This window comes from Anarrhichthys ocellatus, unplaced genomic scaffold (assembly GCF_004355925.1).
Source record: "Anarrhichthys ocellatus isolate YVR2014 unplaced genomic scaffold, GSC_Weel_1.0 scaffold5, whole genome shotgun sequence".
Classification (NCBI taxonomy): domain Eukaryota; kingdom Metazoa; phylum Chordata; class Actinopteri; order Perciformes; family Anarhichadidae; genus Anarrhichthys; species Anarrhichthys ocellatus.
Window position 1 is genome coordinate 12,407,271 of NW_022280035.1, and position 23,566 is coordinate 12,430,836.

The 23,566-nt window shown below is 40.6% G+C and overlaps 2 protein-coding genes across 4 annotated transcripts; one reads left to right on the forward strand and one right to left on the reverse strand.

The window, feature by feature from the left end:
* Positions 1 to 786: 786 nt before the first annotated feature.
* Positions 787 to 13,518, forward strand: gnai3 (guanine nucleotide binding protein (G protein), alpha inhibiting activity polypeptide 3). Of its 3 annotated transcripts, none has more exons than XM_031845124.1 (9): positions 787 to 1,467; positions 5,768 to 5,810; positions 6,305 to 6,446; positions 6,543 to 6,700; positions 7,846 to 7,974; positions 9,100 to 9,229; positions 9,725 to 9,878; positions 10,265 to 10,472; positions 11,750 to 13,518. In XM_031845124.1, exons 1-8 carry the CDS (start codon positions 1,350 to 1,352, stop codon positions 10,453 to 10,455), a joined length of 1,065 nt encoding a protein of 354 aa, XP_031700984.1. In that variant the 5' UTR covers positions 787 to 1,349; the 3' UTR covers positions 10,456 to 10,472; positions 11,750 to 13,518. The 3 variants fall into 3 exon arrangements, with proteins under 3 accessions (XP_031700984.1, XP_031700983.1, XP_031700982.1); XM_031845123.1 differs by having other exon boundaries at positions 10,265 to 10,468; XM_031845122.1 differs by lacking the exon at positions 11,750 to 13,518 and having other exon boundaries at positions 10,265 to 11,739.
* Positions 13,519 to 14,341: 823 nt separating this feature from the next.
* On the reverse strand, positions 14,342 to 21,347 carry gnat2 (guanine nucleotide binding protein (G protein), alpha transducing activity polypeptide 2). The gene is made up of 9 exons (XM_031845508.1): positions 21,038 to 21,347; positions 17,893 to 17,935; positions 17,250 to 17,391; positions 16,953 to 17,110; positions 16,680 to 16,808; positions 16,444 to 16,573; positions 16,199 to 16,352; positions 15,509 to 15,720; positions 14,342 to 15,188 (listed from the first exon to the last, which is right to left on the reverse strand). Exons 1-8 carry the CDS (start codon positions 21,141 to 21,143, stop codon positions 15,530 to 15,532), a joined length of 1,053 nt encoding a protein of 350 aa, XP_031701368.1. The 5' UTR covers positions 21,144 to 21,347; the 3' UTR covers positions 14,342 to 15,188; positions 15,509 to 15,529.
* Between the last annotated feature and the right edge of the window lie 2,219 nt (positions 21,348 to 23,566).

The window sequence follows — 23,566 nt, forward strand, 5'->3', positions numbered from 1 at the left end:
ATGATTCATACCTGCATGGTCCACCAGAAAGCTGCATCAACTGTTCAACTACTACAATATGTAAACATGACTGATGTGTAAAAAGGTGGATAAAAACCATGCATGTAGTGAAAATACAATGACATTAAGGCCAGTGTGGAAAGAACAATGCAATATAATCCCCTGTTGTGAAAGGCTCTTAAGTAACATGACGTCAAGTGAAATGTGTGATACAAACCTTTGAACTTGCAGACAAGTTCACGGTCTGACAGAAATACTGCGAGGTAAGTTCGGAGTAGTGTGGGACACAACATGAAACCCACTGATGTCTAGTTCATGGAGCTGCATGTTTGCATTAAGACGATAGACTCTAAGTCGCTACTGGACCCAACAGCAGATCTAGTTTGTAATAAAACGACCCGGATCAAAAGAGGTTTAAAATAAATACTAAATATCGAAACTGAACCTGACCTCTACACCTGCAGTTCAGCTGTAAATCCACTGGGGGCGCTCGTACACCACACAAAACTCCTGCTCCACTTCTCACCTTAAACGGGTGAAGTAGACTGCAGAGAAAACCTGCACACGTGTGTTATTGGCCTGTTTTAAACCACATGAAAAGTCTATTAAAGAAAGCTTGTGGGGATCATATCGAATTGAGTCCCACCCAGAGCATTATTTAGGCTACACAAGCAGAATCCACGTATCCGGCAGTTTAGAAGCGACTACATTTCCCATCAGCCCCGTGGGGCGCATCGATTTTCATTTTCCAGTGCCTTTTACTTGGTTTGCAGCTGGATCAGCTGGATGAACGCGCGACTGCGCAGCAGCAACAGTCTTTGAGGGGAGAAAATCTGGTGATTGTTATTTCTAGTTTTTCTATAAACACGGTGGACTGTAGACCTGCGCGTGATTGTTCATACAAGTTTTTACTTAAAGTATTTTTGATTATAGTTATTCTCCCGTTTGTGCGTTCTTGTGAGAGCAGGCTATAAACTTCGGATGATTTGGATAGAATTTTTTTTTTTTTAAATCTCTTTGGGGAGTTTTTTTTTGTTGCTTAAAATCCTGCAGTGGATCACCTGTACAGACAGTACAGACAGTACAGACAGTACAGACAGTACAGACAGTGTGTGGACTGAAGCAGAGAAAACTCAGCATCAGACTGTGGCTTCAGTCGGACCGACGAGCCTCCGGTGCCAACGCCTTTCTCCCCCCTCTCTCCCTCTCTCTCTCTCTCTCTCTCTCTCTCTCTCTCGGCTGGGAAACTTCAGCTCGCACTGGGCTCGTTTTGACGGAGGTTCCCTTCAACTCATGAGCTGCTGAAACCACACAATCCGACACTCAAAGAAGTAGTGTGAGAGAGTAAAATGGGCTGCACGATCAGCGCCGAGGACAAAGCCGCGGTGGAGAGGAGTAAAATGATTGACAAAAACCTGCGGGACGACAGGGAGAAGTCCTCCAGAGAAGTCAAGCTGCTTCTGCTCGGTATGAACTGCGTTTTGATCCGTGAAATCAGTTTATGAATGTTTGTGTTTTTCTTTTTATGACTTCAAACACTCCTCCTTCAGTTGGTTTAATGCAGCTGTGGCTCATCATGTCTCCACTGACAGAATTGACTAATCCAGATGTTAGCGGTAAAAGGGAAAGTACACGTCCCGTGCTGCCTCGGAGCATTTCTGTCGCCTATGAATTGTTGAAAGTTGCTCAGAGGACGCAGTTTGTTGACTACGTGTTGTCACTTGTCACAGAGCACGTTGTAACTCACGCGGGCCTGTTTAACTTCAGTGTACAAACACAACGTTACAGCTGAACGGACACACTGACCCTGCTGAGACCTAGAAGCACGACGTTCTGAGAAGTAAAGGCTGGTATCTGTATTGAACCTGGGCAGTATTAATATGCTGTGATTGATTTAGCAACCATCATATAGGAAAAGGAGAAGCGTCAAATCCTCACAATGAAGACATTTTACATTTTGCTAGAAAAAACGACTTAAATGATTAACTAAGATATATGAATCAGTGCAAATTAATGTTCTATTGATCGACTAATGGATCGATCAACATAGCTCTATCTGTAGTAATTTAGCGGCCTTTAGAAATAGTTTGCTATTAGATAAATCCCTGGACTGTTACGGCTAACTTCAGGTCGTCTCACTGGAACAATTCTTGCCTGGACTGACCAGTGACTATTGTAACGGCACTACCTGCCGTTGGTGGTACTGACACTGTGGGTGTGGACTGTGCTGATGTGCCAGAGAGATTAAATGCCCCGAGTCCAGCAGCGCTCAGCCTCTCGTCACAGGTTTTGACCTCAGTGTGAGCATTTTTTTGTGTGTATATGTGATGAAACATTTCCGGTACACATCATCCCACCCCATTAGAGGAAGTGCTGTTTGAGAGACAGCGGTGGAACTACACTGAAGTAATAAAAGCGTTAAATAGTTTGAACATACAGCTTCAGCTATATGTTGCATCCACAATGTGTTGCACTGTAAATATCTGTGCACTACGAGCTGATTGTACTGATGCAATGGTGATGCAAGGCCTCTGAGCTTTCTGGTTAAGACATTGCTTTTGTTCTCATGAAATGTTGTGAAAGATAGTGAACAGTTCATTTCAAAAGAATGACATGACGAAGAAAGCTCTGCCCTATTGAAATGCTGTAGTTTTAAGGTGAATACGTCCTGTATCTTGATCTCACGTTAACGTGTTACCAGAATAAATGGTCCATGTAAAAGTGCCAAGTATTTGATTAAGTGGATGATTCTGAGCACAGATGCAGCTTTTACATCCGTCATAGAAATGAAATCATGATGGCATATGAAGCCTCAACAAGTTGCAGCATTTAATTAGTCAGTGCCATGTTGTAAATCTTATTAAGGTTTGAATTTACTTAGAAAGATTTAAAATGAGGAGAAAAAATCCCACTTAACTGATTTGTGTCATTCATTACAGTTTGTGAACTTTGACATTTCAAGACTAACACGATTTTCACGCCTTGCAAATCTCCAGACGTGATGAACTCACGTGTGCATTAGGTGCATGTTTTCCTGATTGTTTGTGTTCCTGATAGTGGCATCATTCTCACAAAGAAATAGAGTTATCCCTCAATGTTTGCAGGGATTTTTCTTGCACCTTGATCTAAGATATGGCAGAACAAAACCATGCTGGATAATGTGCTTCCTACCTTTTCAGAGCCACAACTGTGAGATGATTTTTTATCAAAGTGTTTCCACTGTTTTGTTGATAGGTTGAAGCCTGATTGCGTTGTTTTGCTGCGCGGAGCTATTTTAGGTAGTCGAACCCTGAGTGTAATAACAGCAGTAGAACCTGAGGTCACAGAGATGTGGGTGTTGGATGGGTTTGTCGAGGATACAGATGAATCCCAGCAGCAGCTATACTTATTTAACATATTTATCTTCAGGCCGATATGTTTGGTGGTGCAACATTACAATGCGGGATGAAATCTTCTTGTATGGACACATTTAAGTTTTGACCGCAGAGTTGAGGGGGAAGCTATTTTTCCAGGCTGTGCCCTCCACTCCCCGTCTGTGATGGAACAAGAGACTATTAGGAAAAAAACAAAGAGTTCGGCTGCTGCTCTTTGTACCAAACCACAAAGCTGGAGAGCCAACGCACTCTTCCGATTAAAATGGTCTCCCATTGGACCATGAAAAGTAATTCACAAAAAAAAAGAAAAAATCTGCATTTCAGATTCCTGTTAAATGAGGCCAGGTTCAGACTGGCTTCAGACAACTCACTGAATGTCTGTGAAGTTGGTTTTTTGAACTGCCAGGAAGCCACGGTTTATGCTCAGCCAAAAAAGGCCATGAATGAGAAAATTGGTGACTGACAAAACTGAGGAAAGGGATCAACACAATGTGTCCTCCTCTCCCCGTCTGTGTGAGCGGGCGTGAATCTCTTTGCTAGTGACAGCTTCACCAAAGAATTTGTGGGTTTAATTCTTGTTGGCCGGCCATCTGAACATATTACTCTTCTGTAAGCCTCCTTGACAAAATTAATCTGCTGAGGATTCTTAACTGGCAGTGGGAACGTGTCTCACCACCTTTTAGGGGAACAACAGTATTAAGATAATGTATGTTCTTATTTTGAAAATGTCACTCATTCAGACTTGTCCCTGGCTGCTTTAAAAAAGAAGCAGGTATCCATATATTTTAAATTCCAGTGCCTGAACACTTCTTCTTCCGGCGGCTGCTGATAATTATTGTGGTTACAAAACGCTCTGCCGCCAGTATCAACTCACCCCAGATGGTTATGGAAATAATATCTCACTGGTTATGTGAGTTTGAGGCTTAATGTTTCATGTGCACACATGTTTTCATGCCTCTTTAATTAAACTTCAGCTCAGAAAAATAGCTTGTTCTTGAGTGAGTCAACAGACGGCACAGAGGCGAAGCAGACAACTGGGTTCAAATCTTAGCTTGACTGGGGTGTGTATTTTTACCATCGTCTGTTTGGAGGGCTATATGTGGCGCAGCCAATCAATCGCGCTGACAGATTTTCCCAGAGGCCAACTATGGTTCTGGAGCCAGAAGACGGTTAGCTTAGCATAGAGACTAGAAACAAGAGGAAACAGCTAGCCTGGCAAAGGTAACAAAATCTGCCGAGCAGCAACTCTAAAGCTCACTAATCAACACTTCATATCTGCTTTGTTGAATTTATACAAAAACAGAAGTGTAAAAACGACACGTTGGGGTTCTACAGGGGTTACATGCCGGCACGGACACTTTTCCCTTTTCGAGGTTTTGGACCAAACTATTTAAAGAAGTCACCTTGAGCTTTATGAAACACACGTGAAATAATATGCCGATTACTTGATTATGAAAATAATGGTTCCTGTATGATTCCAACAAACACAGAGATCTCATCGATGTTGATGTTGTCGTGACTCCTAATAGACGTTGTAGCCGTCTTCACAGAAGTAGTGTGAACCATGTGGCTTCCAACATCATGATTAGGAATCAGATTGATTAGGTCCATCATCATTAAAGACGTTCAATTAAAGCGGTTCTGTTAACGGAGAATAGGAGATCACAAAAAGAAGAATCTTTCTTCAATAAAGAAACATTCTGTGCTGGTTGTCAACACTGCATGTTGTGATGATGTTTTTTTTAGATTGCAAACAGACTTTTAATCATATGTGTTGTTCTTATGGCCCCTCTGCTCTCTAACGCCCAGAGCAGCATGATATCTGGGATTGTCTCTCTAGTGGAAAAACACTGGCTCAGCCAGAAGCATGTTAACTGTTTCCTGCTTGGCCGATTGTTGTAGAAATACTGTAAAGGTTCCTTGTCTGAACAATGATATCAACTGGGCCAGTCATCAGTTCACAGATTGACAATATTGTGAAAGCTCTCACTTCCCAAAGAGGTGCCCCACCTTCTCACACTTTGCATTATTTACCATCATCCTCGCTGTGTTTCTGCACCTCTTAAACTCCAGGCTGTGGTGTATACATTTTATGGTGAGCGGTGAGCATCTGATTCCTCCATGTGACACCTCGTAACCATATACTGTACATTCCCTCAGGCCCCACTTAAATCCCTGCCATTAAAATTCATCACAAGGCTGCTTTTTCTCGGGTGTTTTGACACAAACATCCTGCACACTGTGTGATGCATGATTAAATTAGATCAGGTTAAGGTCAACCCTTATGAAAAGCTGGTTTGATCCGACGTCCATGTGAGAGGGGTCTGAATCTGTCGGGTATTATGTGGCGGTGTTTTGGCTGCTCTTGTCTAACTACTGTGCCTCTTTTTCAGGTGCTGGGGAATCTGGGAAAAGCACAATCGTAAAGCAGATGAAGTAAGTTACAGCTTCCTGATAACACTGCACATGACATCATGTCAAACTCCTTCATCCTGTAAGAAACGTTGACGCTATTCTACTACGTTGAGGAGAGACAGTTCCTCGCTCCCCCTTTCAGCTGCAGCCTTGTCAGAGTTTAGTAACACAGGGAGAGCTGAGGTTACAAACGGGGCTCATCTTTGTGGAAATACTGTAAAGTGGGACCATCATTTCACTCGGCGTAGGCAGTGTAGGAAGCAACCTTTTGAATAACATGTTAAACAATGGCCACAGTGGCCCGCTGCAGCCTGGCAGGTCCTGAATAGACTCCCCCAGTTCCCACATTAGGCACGCTGCATGCTCAGCGAAGCTCAAATTCCTGCACTAATGACAGTGTTGCATGAGATTTCTTTTAAATCTGTCATTCGTCCCACATTTGTCAAAGCCATTGTTCACACCGTCAAATATGTATCTGAACTCTCAAAACCTCTTTGGATTTGTTTCTGTGTCAGAATCATTCATGAAGACGGCTACTCAGAAGAGGAGTGCAAGCAGTACAAAGTGGTGGTGTACAGCAACACCATCCAGTCCATCATGGCCATCATCAGGGCCATGGGCCGGTTAAAGATAGATTTTGGGGATGCTGCGCGGACGGTAAGTTAACTGCATCCAGTCTGCGATAAACATGACTTTCAGAAAAGCCACATCCTCATTCATGACAATGACAGCAATTATTGTCTTCCTTGCCAGGACGATGCCCGCCAGCTGTTTGTCCTGGCGAGCTCGGCGGAGGAAGGGGTGATAGCGGCAGAGCTGACCGGCGTGATTCGGAGACTGTGGAGCGATGCCGGAGTTCAGGCGTGCTTCGATCGATCACGAGAGTACCAGCTCAACGACTCCGCTGCATAGTGAGGACTCTGTTCACTTCTCTACATACAGACCCACGACACTGACTCGCCGAGGGCCAACTGCAAGCATATTAAATGACTCAACTACACAGATGAATTCACGGGGATTCAAGGAAAACAATCTGCTAAAAATAGCTTCACGAACGATCAACAGCAAAATAATCAACATCTCTCTCTGTTGTGAGCATTGGCTCATTTTCATTTTCTAGATATTACTCAACTTGAGAGTTGCTGAAAATTCCAGATGGAAATGAAACTGCTTCAACGATTTATAGGGAAGTTTGAAATTGCATCATCCATCTTCCTACTGTTAAACTGGCACAAAACAGGTCTTGTGATCGTGTTTGCCTCTTCACTAGAAGGTGGACATGTTTGAGTCAGAGTCGTTTTCATGCTGAAGCAAAAATGGTGGCAAGATGTGTCTTGTTCTTCACGGTCTTGTGTCAGCTTGTTGTACAGCTGATTGCATTCCTGAAAAAAGAATAACGTGAAGGACTAACTGACAAAGGGAAAAAGTTTCTGTCAACTTGTTCATGTATCACTTCATTGGACAAAATGGTTTCAGATTATTATGACAGTCAACCACTGGATACAACTGTCTGATGAAGTTCAGTGAAAAAATGCAAACAAAGTGGTCCGAGCTAAATATAGTCCAGTCTTGTCGACGTGAGTAAAGCATGGTGTTCTGTGTCTGTAGCGTTTATATCACACTCTCCCTGAAAGAAACTAGCTCAAGGACGCTTTCTTTGTTTTGAAAACAGCCAAGCTGTCATGGTGCACTTTGTCCACACTGCGAGACAAGAGGAACCAGTGGAGTTAGTCTGTTTTTACTCAACCCACAAGGAGCCGGTGTTTATCACGCACCAAAATATGAGCCCATATTTAGTATCATTCTGTGGAGTGCAGAGCAACCCACTCCACCAGACATAAGTGTCCAAAAAAGTACAAGTATTTCTTTGCATCATGTTATCTTTTTGTGATTAACAAAACTCGGATAAACTGATTTTACCACGTGGTGTTAAAACAAAAGAATCTGTGTTTATGAGGCTCATGTTGGGAGCTGCCTGTGCTGCAACAGTAGATGTTCACTATGATGTTTCTATTTCTCTGGGATCATCTTCATATACTCGCTTTTTGTCTCTCAGCTACCTGAATGACTTGGACAGGATCTGTCAGCCGAGCTACGTCCCGACTCAGCAGGATGTGCTACGTACGCGTGTGAAGACCACTGGCATCGTGGAAACTCACTTCACCTTCAAAGATCTCTACTTCAAGTCAGTACAGCTGTAATTTATCTGCTCATGAAGGGCCCTGGCCTCAGGTGTGCCATAAAAATAACTTACGAAGCTTTAAAGGCAGCATTTAGTGGTCCAGCATTAACTTTCCCAACCCTCGTAGAGAGATTATCACTGGGGCAAGAATCAGTCAAGTACTAAATTCCAAGAGACAAAGTGCTATTTGTTTGTTTTTTTACTTTTCTCCAGTCTTTGCTTGTTTGTTTATTTTTATATTTTCTAATAAATACTGGATAGTTTTAGCTCTTCATATACAATGTGTGATGAAGGGTCACAATAAAGAAAGGTTTGTGGTCAGTGACACCACACAAGCTTTTTATTTTTTACGAATGTGAGGTTGTTTTCTTTTTTCATTATCCAACTCGCGAAAAATGAAAACACGTCATGAAAGTAACAAAATCTTGATTTTACATGCGATAAGTTGCATGTGCAGTTTCTTGCCCTTTTTTCCTACTTTATACTGCATCCATATCCATGTTGGCTATTCCTCATAAGTTGTCATAACGCTCCCTTCATCATATTGAATAATTCTCAGATGATTGCGCTTGTTGTTTCTTTTAAGAAACTGAATATTGGAGTGCTGATTTCCGAGAATCTTCTATAACTCACATTATAGAAGGTGGGTCGCATTCAGCCTAATACGACCCACCTTTGTAGCAGTAAATGTGATTACGTCTCTTCATTCCTTTTACATTATTTTATCATCTAGCTCCTGTACTTATAAATATTGGTGATTCATTAACTGTAACAGCCTCCCTGGCCTGCATGCATAACCCCATTTAAAAAACCGCTCAGGATCTGCAAATGTGCAATCACTGAATTGGTGTTGTCTGTTAACAGCTCAGTGCAGATTCAGTTTGCCTCTAAGGGACTCAGGTGGAGACACAGGCAGTCGACACAAACACGTGTGTGTGTGTGTGTGTGTATGTGTGTGTGTGTGTGTGTGTGTTTGTGCTCTTGCCCTGGATTTACGAGGACACTCATCCTCATAAAACACTGGAATTAAATTGACATTGCAATTAAAATGAGCACATTCACTGTACATGTATTTATGCAGTTCCTGTGTGTGTGTGTGTGTGTGTGTGTGTGTGTGTGTGTCTCCAGGATGTTCGATGTCGGGGGTCAGCGCTCGGAGAGGAAGAAGTGGATCCATTGTTTTGAGGGAGTCACATCGATCATTTTCTGCGTAGCGCTCAGTGACTATGACCTTGTGTTGGCTGAGGATGAGGAGATGGTAAGTGACGGATACACTGTGGTTTAGGTTCACTTCTTGTATCTTAACATTTTAGTTAATACAGGAAAATCATAAGAGGAAAAGCACAGGTGTTACTAAGAGCATTAATGATGGCTCTGTTCTATTAAAATGTCCCGTTAAGTTTTGACAGTGAGCCAGCTTTTATAGCTTTTAAGTGCTGGCAAAGACACAGCAGCACCTTTTCCATTAGGATTCAGCCACTAAAAGTAAAATATGATCGTATTAGTCTGTATCATTTACGATGCTCTTGGTACATGTGCTTTTTTATTTAAGTGCCTTTCAATTTGGAGTAGACACCAGGCCCAACTGGCTCTAACCGGCACTAAGACAGGTTTTGGAGCGCACCCCAAAGACCCTGAATCCAAAGCAGCTGGATGAAATTCAATCATCATTCCTTTTATTATTTACACCTGTGTCAAAATGTCTTGTCTGTGGAAAAAAAATGCCTATTATGGGTATCTGCTCTTTCCTCAGAACCGGATGCATGAGAGCATGAAGCTCTTCGACTCCATCTGCAACAACAAGTGGTTCACGCTGACCTCCATCATCCTCTTCCTCAACAAGAAGGACTTGTTTGAAGAGAAGATCGGCAGAAGTCCGCTCAATATCTGCTACCCCCAATACCCCGGTGAGACAAACCCGTGTATTAGCAAATTAGTTTTAACGTGATATATGTCAGATGTGATCAGATAATATCTTTATATTTCTATCTGATGTATCTGAGTATTAACTTCTTGGAAATGTGTGATCGTGCTATCGTCTTTTTAACCTGAATAAAGTACAATGGATCTCCTTCTGCTAGAGGGTACTGTAGGATTTAGATTCTGCAGCTGAATATAAAATGTATTTTTATTATATGGATGACATGACATCTTGTTTTGGTCACAGGTTTGTTTCGCTTTAGTGTGTTTAATCCACAATAAGATTTATGGAGCTGTCTTCCAGAGATCATATAGGATTGTTCCATGTGAATTATAACCAACTTCTTTTTACAAATTATCTTTTTAACTGCAGGTGGGAACTCATACGACGAGACTGCAACTTATATCCAGTACCAGTTTGAAGACTTAAACAAGCGAAAGGACACCAAGGAGATCTACACCCACTTCACTTGTGCCACAGACACCAAGAATGTGCAGTTTGTGTTCGACGCTGTCACTGACGTCATCATCAAGATCAACCTGAGGGAGATCGGGCTGTACTAAAGCTTCAGGCCATGTAGGTCAGCACACTGGCCGTCACCCACTGGACAGTTTATGCTGAACACTGCAGAGATGTGGCAACGTGTTGTTGTTGTCAAAGCCAACAGTTAAGAATGTTAGCTTGTTGCATCACCGCAGAGACAACAGTCAACTCTCTTCTGGGATTTCACTTGTGTGTCAGCCTGTTCATAGTTATTGGAGGAATTGCAATAAAATTAGGATAAGACACTTAACAGACTACTTCATCACCTGAGTTTTCATGTAGTGCCGCTAACATGTTTCAAATAGACTGCTGCAGCAATGATTTATAAACCAGGAAATTAATTAACAGTTTTGTAACTTGGTTAACACAAGCTGAAGAGACTTTAACGTTTTGTTCTACAAAATAAAATGCCAATAAATATCCCTCTCCTGAATTTTGTGGAGATGACACTACAATACATCATCATGTCGATGAACAATCACACCACATAATCAATCCCATCCACTGATGAAGGCCATGATTGAATGCTATGAAAAAAGCTCGTAAGTGGACCCTAAATTAGGATCATTTTGACAGACTACTATTTGTCAGACCGCTTGATATTTTAATTATTGAGATCATAAACAAACGGCAGACAAAATAGATTGCTAACACTTCATCTGAATTTAGAGAACTACAGCACAATATGTCTACTTTATACAGTCTTGGCCTCAAGCCTTTAAATCATTCAAACTCAAGTGTTCCCTTCCACAAGTGATATAACCCATGTTAACACGAACGTAAGTATAGCAGTGCTTAGCTTTTTACAGATGCGTGTGTGCATGCAAGCCGACCATACATGTAGCTACATAACCTTAGCTGAATAACATTTTAGACTAGATGAGTTCAGGAGATATTTGTGTGTGGATGTAAAAGATGCTAGCATGCTAATCTTTAAAACACCAAATATGTTAACGTCTAAGTGTTAATGTCAGAACATTAGCATGTTTCACACCTGTTGGCATGCTAACGTTGTGCATTTTAGCATGTTAGCATTAGCATTCCGCTCAAAGTAGAGAGGCTGAAAAGTACAGCGTAGACTTATGAACGTTGTGCCCAGTCTGACTATAGTTAGTATAATTAGAAGTTTTCAGACAACAGTATTTTTGCTGTCTAAAGACCCCAAAAGTCCATAAAATGTGTTTCATTATTGCCAGGCAGTTTATGAATGAACATTTAAATGACATGTTTGGGGGCATTGTATTCATATTAATTATGCATTCATTGTTTTTCTGTAGCCATCGGTATTAGTGATTTTTTCCCTTTACCTTGCAGGTGTCAGGAGTAGAATCAGGACTTCTGCACTGGTATGTCTTGTCTGCAGAGGGATAATTGGAAAGTAGGTGTTACTTAAGGACTAAGCCGAAGGCCGCGCTGCAGGCAGGGCCTAAATTCCACAATCTGGGGACTTGATTCTACGATTATTTTTGTCTTAATAGACGTCATGATGCAGAGCACACTGGGAGAAAGTGATGAGTGGGGGAGGCTTGTGAAACAATCACTGTGAGAACTGTGGAGTCCTGTCATATTTAAGACCTGTGCATCAGTCGGGGAGGGGCTGGCAGGGAAAGCCCCTCTGATATCTCTGACACATTTATAGTCTGTCATATGTACAAGGACCAAAACAGAGTGTATCAAACCCATCACTGCATTTCACAGTTTCACAGCGGATATGTAAATCCCGTTCACTTTTATTTCTGTTGCATCTTCTCCTAGCTTTAGTCTATATCACAACATGGCTTTCATTGAATATTTGTTATATTTTAATTTTTGAGTTGCAGTTATTTAGTAGTTCCACTTTTGGATGTGTGAATGCATTGCAATAACTTATGTATGGAGAAGCGTTTTTGTTTTTTTTTGCAGTTTTGATGTATATAACGTAACGTTTTGGGTCTGGGATTAGTGAGTGTAATGAAGTTAATGCAACATGGCTGTCTACATAGTTAGATATTAACTAGACAACATTGTATTGAACAATATTTTTTATACATGAGACACATCACTGCAAATCAATTTATCAAGGAAGACTTGATTGTCCTGTGTTTTTTTTTCTCCATAGGAGGTTTTAATATGACTAATATAATACACTCAGTGGAGGTCAATATAGAATATCGGGGTTTTCTCAAGGTATTTTTTAATGCTATGGATATCAGTGAAGATGTATACAAACACATTAAACATAAAAAGTTTGAAATAGCCAGAAGCTGTATTTGTTTTCTTTGGCTGCAGCAATCCCATAATACTGAGGAAGTCTGTTGCTGATATACAGAATACTGTAGTGGAGCACCGTTTGGTTCAGGTCAGTCACTTCCTACAAATGAGAAATCCTGGTAGAAAACATTTCCGAATGTTTAACTCTAGCTTTCTGTACTTTGCTGCAGTTGTATTGGTTCGCTTTAACATCATTAAATGGTGGCACAAAGTTGTATTCCTTTCCCTCTATTTTAAAGACTAAACCAGAATCTTACCACAGGCAACATCAATCAGATGCTCCCCACTGGTCCAGATTTATGAAGGCCTAGTCTCACCTAGACCATGCAGGGAAGGAGGTCATGCAAATTGAAAATGCTATTTGTAGACTTTAGACACATCTGTATGCTTGAGCTGAGGACTCAGTTTGTTCCAGCGGCTGCACACACCACAGCCCTCCAATATGTCCTCATTGTCCCACCTTGTATGTTGTGTAGAATAACACTCCATAGAAACGTATTACTGACGAGTTATCGCAACGTATACTCAAACTGCTTTCAATCTCCAAGTCAACATGAGAGCATGAAGGGACAGATTCTTCAACGCAACATACGTTTTGAGCCCCAAATCCTCAATTTGTGCAGTTTCAGTTTAAAAGATGAGGCTGATGATATTCTGTTTCTTTTTCTCAACAAATCCCATAGAAAGACTGAAACAGTGTGTTAGTCCTTCTCTCAGGTGTTCTCGACTTCCCAACTCTGTCTGTAGCACTCAGCCCCGAGCCCATTAGTTCCTACTGAAGATGTAAATCTTTAAAAACAAGTCACACATGTACAGTTTATTCTTTAAAAAGGTTAAGACATTTCCTAAAACAGCAAGGTACTGTAGTTCTGAGCAAATGTTACTCAAACAGGAGTGAAAAGTTGTTGGGAGACTGTTTTCAGCTGCAGATTACTACATGTTTGGTGTGCTATTTCTGGCTGCAGGACAATGTATGTGAGATTGAATCAAAATAAACTACAGGAGCATTTTTTTTGGAGCAATAGTTTTCAGACAATATTGGAGTTTTATGGCTTGAGGAATAATTGTTGGATAAATTGATTGTTTTTTGGTTTTCATGGAATTTGTTGACAATAAGAAAAATACAACATTTTTCTCCATTTGTTTTAGTGGTTGCTTGAGTTTAAAAATGTAATTTCTGGCTTAAAGGCCTGAGCAGTACATGTCCATGTCTTCCTGTAAGGGTAATACTGCATCTTTTCACAGTTAAAATCTTGATGGATGGATGGAAATACTAATGAACCACACTGGTAAGAAGCTCGACTGGTCACTCAAATCAAACAAAATAGTTAATCTTGTGAGCTCCAGACACTGATTACACTTTCAGTTGTGTCCTCAAATTTCATGAATTTGTCCCAGCACAATCTTCCAGTAAATCTCAATGTGCAGATTAATTCCTGCTTTAATTAGTTTTCCTCTCTCAATCGTTTTATTGTTAATGAACTTCTATACGCTGCCATTTCCCGTCTGACTAGATCAGGGAACAGCGGCATCGTCCCTTGAGGCTTTCCTTCAGTGTTGACAGCTCTGTTTCTCTAATTCTATATACATTATTCAGTGACTCACAGTTTGATTATGCAGCAAAGAAACAGAGACACAAGTGATGTTAATGCATCTTTATTTCATGCCTCTAAATGTCATAAGAAAGGACAAACTCAGTAGATTTTCATTCCCTTTTCATAATAAAGCATTATCCTTCTAGTGTTTCACTCTCTCTCATATAGATGTATCTTTCAAAATATATTGAATTACCTACTTTTATGTACAAAGTTTCTCTACCGTGTTTGACCTTGTGCAATTTATTCATCACATTAACATGTTAAATGAATTGAATACATTAACACTATTTAGATTAGATACATGTACAATTTAGTTTGTCATCTGGATATACTGCAAGCACTGGGAATATCTGAGATATTTACTCAGCAACTTTTTACAGTTTAAATATCAAGACCACAGAGACTACTGTACTCAAAAACAAAAACAAGGTTGGAATGTTGCTATTCAAAATATTAATATTTCCCCCCGATTTTATTGTTTAATATTTTTTTTTTTACAGAGATTATATCTTATTATTATTATATTGGTCTCAATTATAAATTCAACTCAAAACACAGTAGCGTTAGTCGAAAGGAAGCGACGAGGATCGGATGAGCAACTACTTCATCTTCATACCTTTAAACCAGCTCTGGTGTGAGAGAAATACTGTACTTCAGAAAACCTTGTAGAAAGCTGAATGTCCACGACAACAATATGGTGACTTGATGATTGTTTCAACCCAGCTGGGCGTGCATTATGTTGCAGGGATGTACTATTGGAGAAGGTAATGTGCTAGGAGCAGTCAAGGACCGGGACCTGGCTTGAAAGCGATGGCGTGAACACAACAAACACGATCTTCTGCGCTCCAACGCTACACTTCTCAGTTAATGCCAATACGTGAGGGGTTCAGGTGGGAAAGGAAGTTCTGCAAAGAAGAGGAACAACAAAAAATGAATCTCATACATTTTGAAATCACCTTAAATCATTTGTAAAACTCTGTCGGATCCGTCTTTTAACGGTATGCATTTTGCTCCATTCATAGCTACATTGTATAATTAGGTTGCAAAGTTGCTAAATTGTGTGGTTCATGTTATGGTCAGAAGTTGTTGCTTGGCAACACAGGACTGCATGATATGATTCGCTGTACGAGAGTTAAATTGAATCATCTGGGGTCGGCCTCATCTGGACCCCATTACTCTGTATCAACTTAGTCCCTGGGCGAGACGTGGTGTGGTTACTGCTCACCTCTTTTCACTCTGGAGCTGCTTAGAAGAGACCGCAACTTTTAAGGTTTTCTTTGATGATGATGTCTGTCACAGCGTTGAACACAATCTCAACGTTCCTTGTGTCCGTGGCACAGGTCAGGTGGCAGTAGATTTCTTTCACGCCCTTCTTCATGTTCAGTTCCAGGAACTGCGACTTGATGTAGTTGCTGGCGTCCTCGTACGAGTTGCAGCCTAAAGAGAGATGAAGGGTGTGAACATGGGAGCAGATTTATGAGAATTTATGAGTTTTGTTGTGGAAAAAAACAAAAGTACCCTGATCTTTAAATCAAGCATCTCTGAGTCGGTCAGCTGATATGACATGAGTTTGATATAATTGCTTGCATCACATAATTTAAGTCAGGGAGCAACACTGAGGCTCTCACTGTCTGCAGTTATAATCTCAATATTCCTTACTTGATCAATTTAGTTACCGATTGGTTTGCTTATCACACATTCTCCCGTTACAGTCTCAATCAAAGATGAAGGATTACTTGTTGGCAGCAGACTGTGATCCACTCTAACTGCATGCCAGATTTAGTCTCACCATTTCCCTGTTCATCTCGCCTGATATTCTCACTGCTACAACAAGCTTTGCTCTGTCATAGCACAGTTTGCAGCAGGTATGGCTCACAAACCATTGACGCAGCATCAGTCTGTTGGTCTGTCTTACCATCATAGTCTGGGAAGCAGATGCTCAGGTGGACTTTCTTGATCTTTTCTTCAAAGAGATCCTTCTTGTTGAGGAAAAGCACGATGGAGGTCAGTGCAAAGAATCTGTGGTTGCAGATACTGTTGAAGAGATGGAGGGACTCGTGCATGCGGTTCTGAAAAGGTCAGAGACAAACAGGTTAAGTTTACTAGCCGACCTGTCTGTCATCTCATGCTTTACGACCTGGTAGTGGAGTCTCAACTCACCACTTCATCGTCCTCGACCAGCACCATGTCGTATGCACTGAGAGCTCCGCAAAAGATGATGCAGGTCACACCCTCGAAACAGTGGATCCACTTCTTTCTCTCTGACCTCTGGCCACCCACATCGAACATCCTGTTCACCACACACAAAGTCACAACAAAGTTAGTCCCAGATATCTCGGCGCGGTTGTTTTTTGCTGATGTCACAGACTTTGGTTTAGTGCCCCGTTGTGACTCACCTGAAGTATAACTCTTTGCAGGCAAACTGTTCTTCAATGATACCAGTTGTTTTGACTCGAGATCGCAGCACGTCCTGCTCAGTGGGGAGGTATTCTGACTTGGAGATTCGATCCATTTCATTGAGGTAGCTGATGATGGCAGAACAAACCGTACAGAAGTCAGGCCTCAGACAAAACAAATCACCTTTATCTATCAGCATTAAGCCAGCTGCCTCTTCCGTTTTACATGTAACCCCTTAACTGTATTAATCCCGGTAGTAGACATGAACTCACTAGCCAGCAGAGTCGTTCAGCTGGTACTCAGCAGCTCTGTCGAAGCCGGCCTGCACACTACTGTCTTTCCACAGCTTCATGATGACGTCAGACAGCTCAGCAGGCATTGTGCCTTCTTCAATGGAGTCTGACAAGTTCTGCAGCTTTTGTGCATTCTCCTGTGGTTTAAACGCACACAGAAAGATCCATCAGCACCGTCACAGTACTTTAACTGCTTCACAGTACGATTTTATGTCAGTGAAAATGAATAACTCTGCAAGTGAATCAGGTGTACATCTTTGAAGTGTCATATGAGACCTGTGTAGAGGATGAGGCAAAATCAATGCCCAGAATCTCCATGCCTCTGATGATAGCCAGAGTAGACTGCAGGATGTTGCCGTAGATGACTGCTTTGAACTCCAACTGTTCCTCTTTTGTGTAACCACCTTGATGCAGAATCCTGTACACAGATGAAAGTGTGTAGTAGCATAGGCCAACATTTGTAACAATAATCTTCTGCTAGGCTGAGATGGTTGGTCATTTATATAAAAGAAATGTTGTAAACCTTCATTTAATATAAATACCAGGATCTTGCAAATATATGATTGGTTTGGATTTCCACATGTAAAAGTCCTGCAATATAGAAACAGCCTACTGGACATCCACTGGAGCCTTCTTCTCACGGCGCCACCCTGTGGTGCGTTTCTGACCTCACTCAGCTCTCATTGCCAGAGTGAAACTAACGGCACAAAACAAGTGCTGACAAATCAGAGTAAGCGGATGTTTGCCCTATTGACCTTTTGTTTAAAGGCTTCACTGCAAGTAAAACAGTCAGAGATGAGGGAGCTTTGGCCTGCTGGCTGTATGCCTGACCGAAGAGATTTAAATCACTGTCATTGCTACCCACTGACATGGTGTGGATTACACAAAAACAAATTGTATCAATTATTTAAATACTTACTTCATTTGTTTTACAATGGTGCTTTTCCCTGACTCACCAGCACCTGTAAGAGAACGAAAAGATGAGCAACAACACACATAACTGCTGTGTTTATCGTTGACATGCCATTGAGTCGAAACACACTGTAAGCCGTAAACAGCTATGAATGTGCTTTGACGATGCACGCAATTTAAAGAAGCAGTCTGCCCAGAATAGACAGAAATGCTGTGACTTTGACCGAAAGTGCTATCTCTCCGTTTTTAGTTTCAGGATGATTTTCTGTAGTTTGCAGATATCTGCCTTCATCACGTGGGAGCAAAACTCAATGACATTCGGTTTGTGCAACGCAAATAGTTATACTAGAGAAACCCATAAGTAACATATATCTTTATGGAAATCATGGCAATGCTCTTCAAGAAAATCCATTATGAACAGTTTCACAAATATCTGTTGTTGTATTAAAGGTCCCCAGTCTATCTCCATGCAAATATATGTGTGTCATTATTACACCATTAATCTAAAGTAGACCTTTACATGGGCCTGAGTTCGCTTTAAAAACTCTTTCCCTTGTCTGAGCCAAATGTAAACGGGTGTAAAAAAGTAATGCAAAATTCACACAATTGACAGAAAACAGGCAGAGAAAGATTCTCTATAACATGCACAGTAGGCCGAGCAAACAGGCAAAATATATTTGTAGCGCATTTAACAAACAAAATCAGCTACAGTTAAGAAAAATGCAGTTTAAGGGGATAAAAGCAAGACAAGACAGTGTTGTCGGAGGCAGTGGAGAGGACAGATTTGTTTATGTGTTTCAGCTGGTCTGTGAAATGATGAATGATGAATGATCATGAAGTTGTCTGAAGTGTTCTGGCTCCCAGTTTCACGTGATGCCTTGTGATTAAAAGAGGAAACTAAACTGGCTAAAGGCTCCGCTAACAAGAACAACATAATCTCCTTGCTGCACAAAAACAAAGCTCTTGCCTTTTTTTGTCTTGCTAAGCTATAATGTAGTCTAAATTGGTCTTCTGCAAGCAATTCATGTCAGATTATCAGAAGATTTTTGTACATTGAGCACTCATTCTGTAACAAATGCCACTAAGCTCCAGTGTGTCTCCAAACTTAAGCAAATCACACTGAAACTGAATGAGGAAACATGTAGTGAAATGTATAGCTTGTGCATACATTGTACATCGATGCATAATGTAAACTGTGCAGTTATGTACAATTCAAGTCACAGTTGGATATGCGAGCTAAAGATTGCAGGCAGATCAGGCTCTCTGTAGCACTGTAAGCCCTCTCTTTTATCACAGAGCAACCTAAACTGGCTCTCTGCTCTCACCGAAGCCACGTTGAGCTCAATACTCACATTTTCTACATGAGCATTTAAAGACACTGGTGTGGCCACATGCAAACCTTTCAGGGAAAGACTATTGGGTTTACCCCACTGGCAGTCATTTACTACCTGATCTTTGTGATCAGGTAGTAAAGGTGACACTGTGACGGTATAAGACTGGTTTTCATCAGCTGTGACAATTTAGTTAAGAGCTCCTTTATCCTCTCTGAGTCATTCTTTCACCTTGTGTTCATTAGGGAATGTGCCTTTCGGCTTTGCAGTGACATTAAATCTGGGCTTTAGTTAATTAACTAAATGAAAGGGTGCAGATTTTGCAGACACATTTTTTGTCAGTTCCAAGTAACTAACTATATTTAGGTTTCTTTGCTATACCCTCTTGATGAAGGTCTTTGCAAAAGCTGTTTTTATGTATCGTAAATATTCAAGTTTATTAAGAAATCTTCACTTATAAATGTTTCACTTGTTAGCACACCGTCACACAAGGGGCTAACAGCAAACATATAAATAAAAACAGCTTTTTCTGTTTTTCACAATGTCCACCAGAGCCCACCAGATGACACTCTTGTAATCTTTATCTACTCAGTTCTTACTGCCTGATCTCTAACACTATACTGCTGGAGAAGCAGCTCCTCTGTGAATCTAAAGGTAAAGATGAAGTCTCTGAATATTGTTTCACACACACAGATTACTCTCTGAAAGAATAATGCAATGCTGTGAAAATATAACTACGAATACTTTTCCTACTACTGTTTTTTTTACTCATGTTTGTTTAACACTGTGTCCTATAGATTTTCATCATTTATATAACATTGGTGGCAATAAAACACTTTTTAGATTGTGCAGGTTGAGGGATCAACAAAGACTTCACCAAGTGGATCTGCGCTAAACCAGTTAGCTAATCGGATTGACATATCACAGCTGGCCTGTGATTAATTTAGACCAAAGGCGATGATGGTTTTAAGCACCAATGTCCTAATGGTCGTTCTTGATTTGTAGACGCAGGGGAAAGAAATCTAAGTACCTTTTGCTACAATTTTTTTTTAATTGTATGTATTTGTTGAATATTTAAAAAGAAGAAAATGTAGGTTCTGCAAATTCTTAAAAGAAGCTCACCTTAATGGTAAAAACACAACTTAAAAACAGCTGACCAAGCTCTCAAGTCTCTACAGTATTTATATTATAAGTATAAACATAAGTAGTTAACGTGAAAATCAATTACTAATGTTTAGTATACTTTGAAATCTAGTGTCTAAATTATTTCAAAGTGCTGTATTGAGTTTCATCTCAGATCTTTGTGTTAGCTGCTCAACCTGCAAACGTATCTCTCATATCTCCCTCATAGTTCCCTCTCAAGCTTAAACAGTCTTCCCCCTTTTTTTAACAAAGTAATGTAGAGTTTAATTCAGAAACAAATCCTCTGAGCAGACCTTATCTTACATCTAACTAAGCAGTGAACATTTGTCTCAGAGAAGTTTAACGCACCTCAGATGGCTCTTACCCAAGATTTGAAGACTATGCAGCAAATGAGTCAATAAACTTAGAGTGAATTATCATTACCTTATGAATACATTATTATGAATTGCATTTTATAATTTATCAGTTACACCTGCTGGTTGTTGGCTGACTGCAAGACTCCTGCTCTACTTTGCAGACAGAACGCTTTGTTCAAAAAGAGAAGAAAAGTTAAAAGTCAGAATTAATTAAGTACTGAATGTTTTGAAGTGAACACCCTTCAGTCTGAGCACTTTGCCACACTTCCAGTCTGGGACAAAGAACAAAACTTCCAACAAGACTATTCCTAAGTGCACTTACCAAGCAGTAATAGCTTGACTGTTTTAGAGTCCTTATCAGCATCTTCTTGGAGTTGTTTTTCCAACTCCTTCGACTTTTTGTCTTCGGCGCTTGCTCCCGCACCCATGGCTTCTTCCTCCGCAAACTCAAGATCCTCAAGGATGGAAATTTTGACGGTTCACTGTGAGCTGGAGAGCAGAGAATCTGGTTGCAACACTAATCGTGCTGAGTGGCGATTTCCGAGAGGATAGGGGATTGAGAGGGAGGTGCTTGAGCTTTCTTGGCTTCTTTCGATTAGGTGATCAGAGAGACTCTCCCAAGGTTCAAATCAATTCAGAAGCTCTGTCCAGCAGATATCCTCCCTTTAATTCCCTCTGCTTAAACCCCTGACTTAGAAGGTGCCTCTTCCTGATTGGCCAGTCAATCCAATTATCGAAACAAGGCCAATAGCGAATGATGTAAAGAAAGGGAGAAAAATAAACTCACCCACATACTTGGACTCAGTGAGAATCATATCAATGACTGATCAGTCATTGATATGATTTGTCCATGTACATATATACAAAATGAGTCTATGGGGTGTGTGTGTGTGTATATATACGGAGGAAGAAAGTACACTATTTAACTCTATATATAACTGTTTCTACGGCTGTGGTATGTGCACATTAGGAAAACAATATAAACTGTATTTCCTGTCTTCATAGAGTCTCATATATTTGTTGGGGTAACCATTTTGAAACATTTAGACTTGACTGGGATCAAGACGTCCATTTATATCAATGCGTGGTTTGCAGTCAGTGTGCATACATTTGATCCATGCTGTATTTCCTGTCGGACTTTTGACTTCAGTGTCAGTCACGTGGACAAAGCAGGGAGGCATTAACCTCTCCTAAACGTCTTATAGTTAAGACGTTTAAATCCCAGGTGGTGTGGTGCCTGCTAAATAAAGCAACTGACGGCGCTCTTTGCTGTTTGGTGGGGTCTCAGCAATAGCATGACCTAACTATGTTTCCCAAGTTACATCCAACATAACTGAAACTATCTCAAAAATATATTAATGTTTTCTTTCAGCCAGAGCAGACACTTTTAAGACAGTAGGTGGGATGTTACGTGCATGAAGCTTGTTATTGCACGATTGAAGCAGCTGATCGGCGAAAGCATAAATCAGTTTTGGTTGCTGAATGTTTAAAACCTTCGTATTTGATGAAGGTAAAGTTCTGGATGGATGTTTGGATAGTTTGATACCAGTGTCCTGGTCCTGAATAGACTCTTTAAACCCTATTTTAATGTAGCCTGTAATAGAGTGCTGCAGGGATGAGGTATTTTTTTAGGCCAACCTGGAAAGTTAGCATCATTTGTGATTTTATTTTCCCATTGGATTTTGGATTATTGCAGAAAATAAGCCCTGCGGCAGACACAAGACATCTACAGTAGATTCTTGTCTGTGTTTAGATATTCTTCAACACGCTGCTGCATAAACTGGCAAATTAATCAGGAACATGCCATTTTATATTTACATTTATTGCAACAATTCTTTATGGCTTTAATATTTGGAGATAATATTAATTAAAAGAAACTATGTTTTGTGACTACACACATGTTTAGATAGAAATATCTGCTATTCATAGATTTGTTGAATTGATGTTATCAATCTTCTAATATTTTGTGTGTAATGTGTCGTGGTGATTATGGCTAAAATGATCTACATCAGCAGTAGGACCGTGTCTTTTAATCAACTGCAGCTGTTTGACTGCACAGTCATCTACATCACCCCATAAAGCTTTTTATGCCTCCGCGCCGGTAACAACCATGGCCAAAGGGATTATGTTTTTGGTTTGTCCGTCCATCTGTACGTCCGTCCGACGTGTTCTTGTAAACACCATTTGTGGAATCCAATACCCATACTACCATACTATTTAGTATGCCAGAAAACGATTTAGTATGTCCCAATACATACTATTTAAAATGCAACATGCTAAAAATAGCAGGATGTCCTCCTGCATCCGGTCGCATTTTGCAGTATGTAAGCAGTATGTATTTCTGGCCATTCTGATCCACAACCCTCTAAGCAGCGGAGATATGAGCAAGAGGGTCAAAGTTGAAGCTGCACTGTTATGACTAAGTAGTATGTCCCAAGTGAATGCATACTGCATGCAACAGTGCTTTCTTTGTAAAGGCAGCTGCACTATGAAATGAAAGCAAAAACATCAAGTGTGTCAAATTCAATGCTTATGACAATTTAACACAAATAATAGGATAAAATTATGAAGAGATGACATTTTGGACTGACATGCCACGTAAACTTGACTGATTTTCTGAGGCATTCAACCACAAGACGGTAATTCTAGTTTATCAAGTGAAGTCTAATGACCTAGAGGGGAATTACTGTATTTTAAAAAAGCCTTTTGTAAACTTTGCACATATTGTTCCCACGTGTTTCTAACTTTCTCTGTACGTTTATTGTAGGAGGAGCGGGTTTAAGAGAAGTTGGATCAGACAGTCCGAGTACCAGTTCAGTGACATCAGGGTCAAACAGGCTCAGCGGGCAGC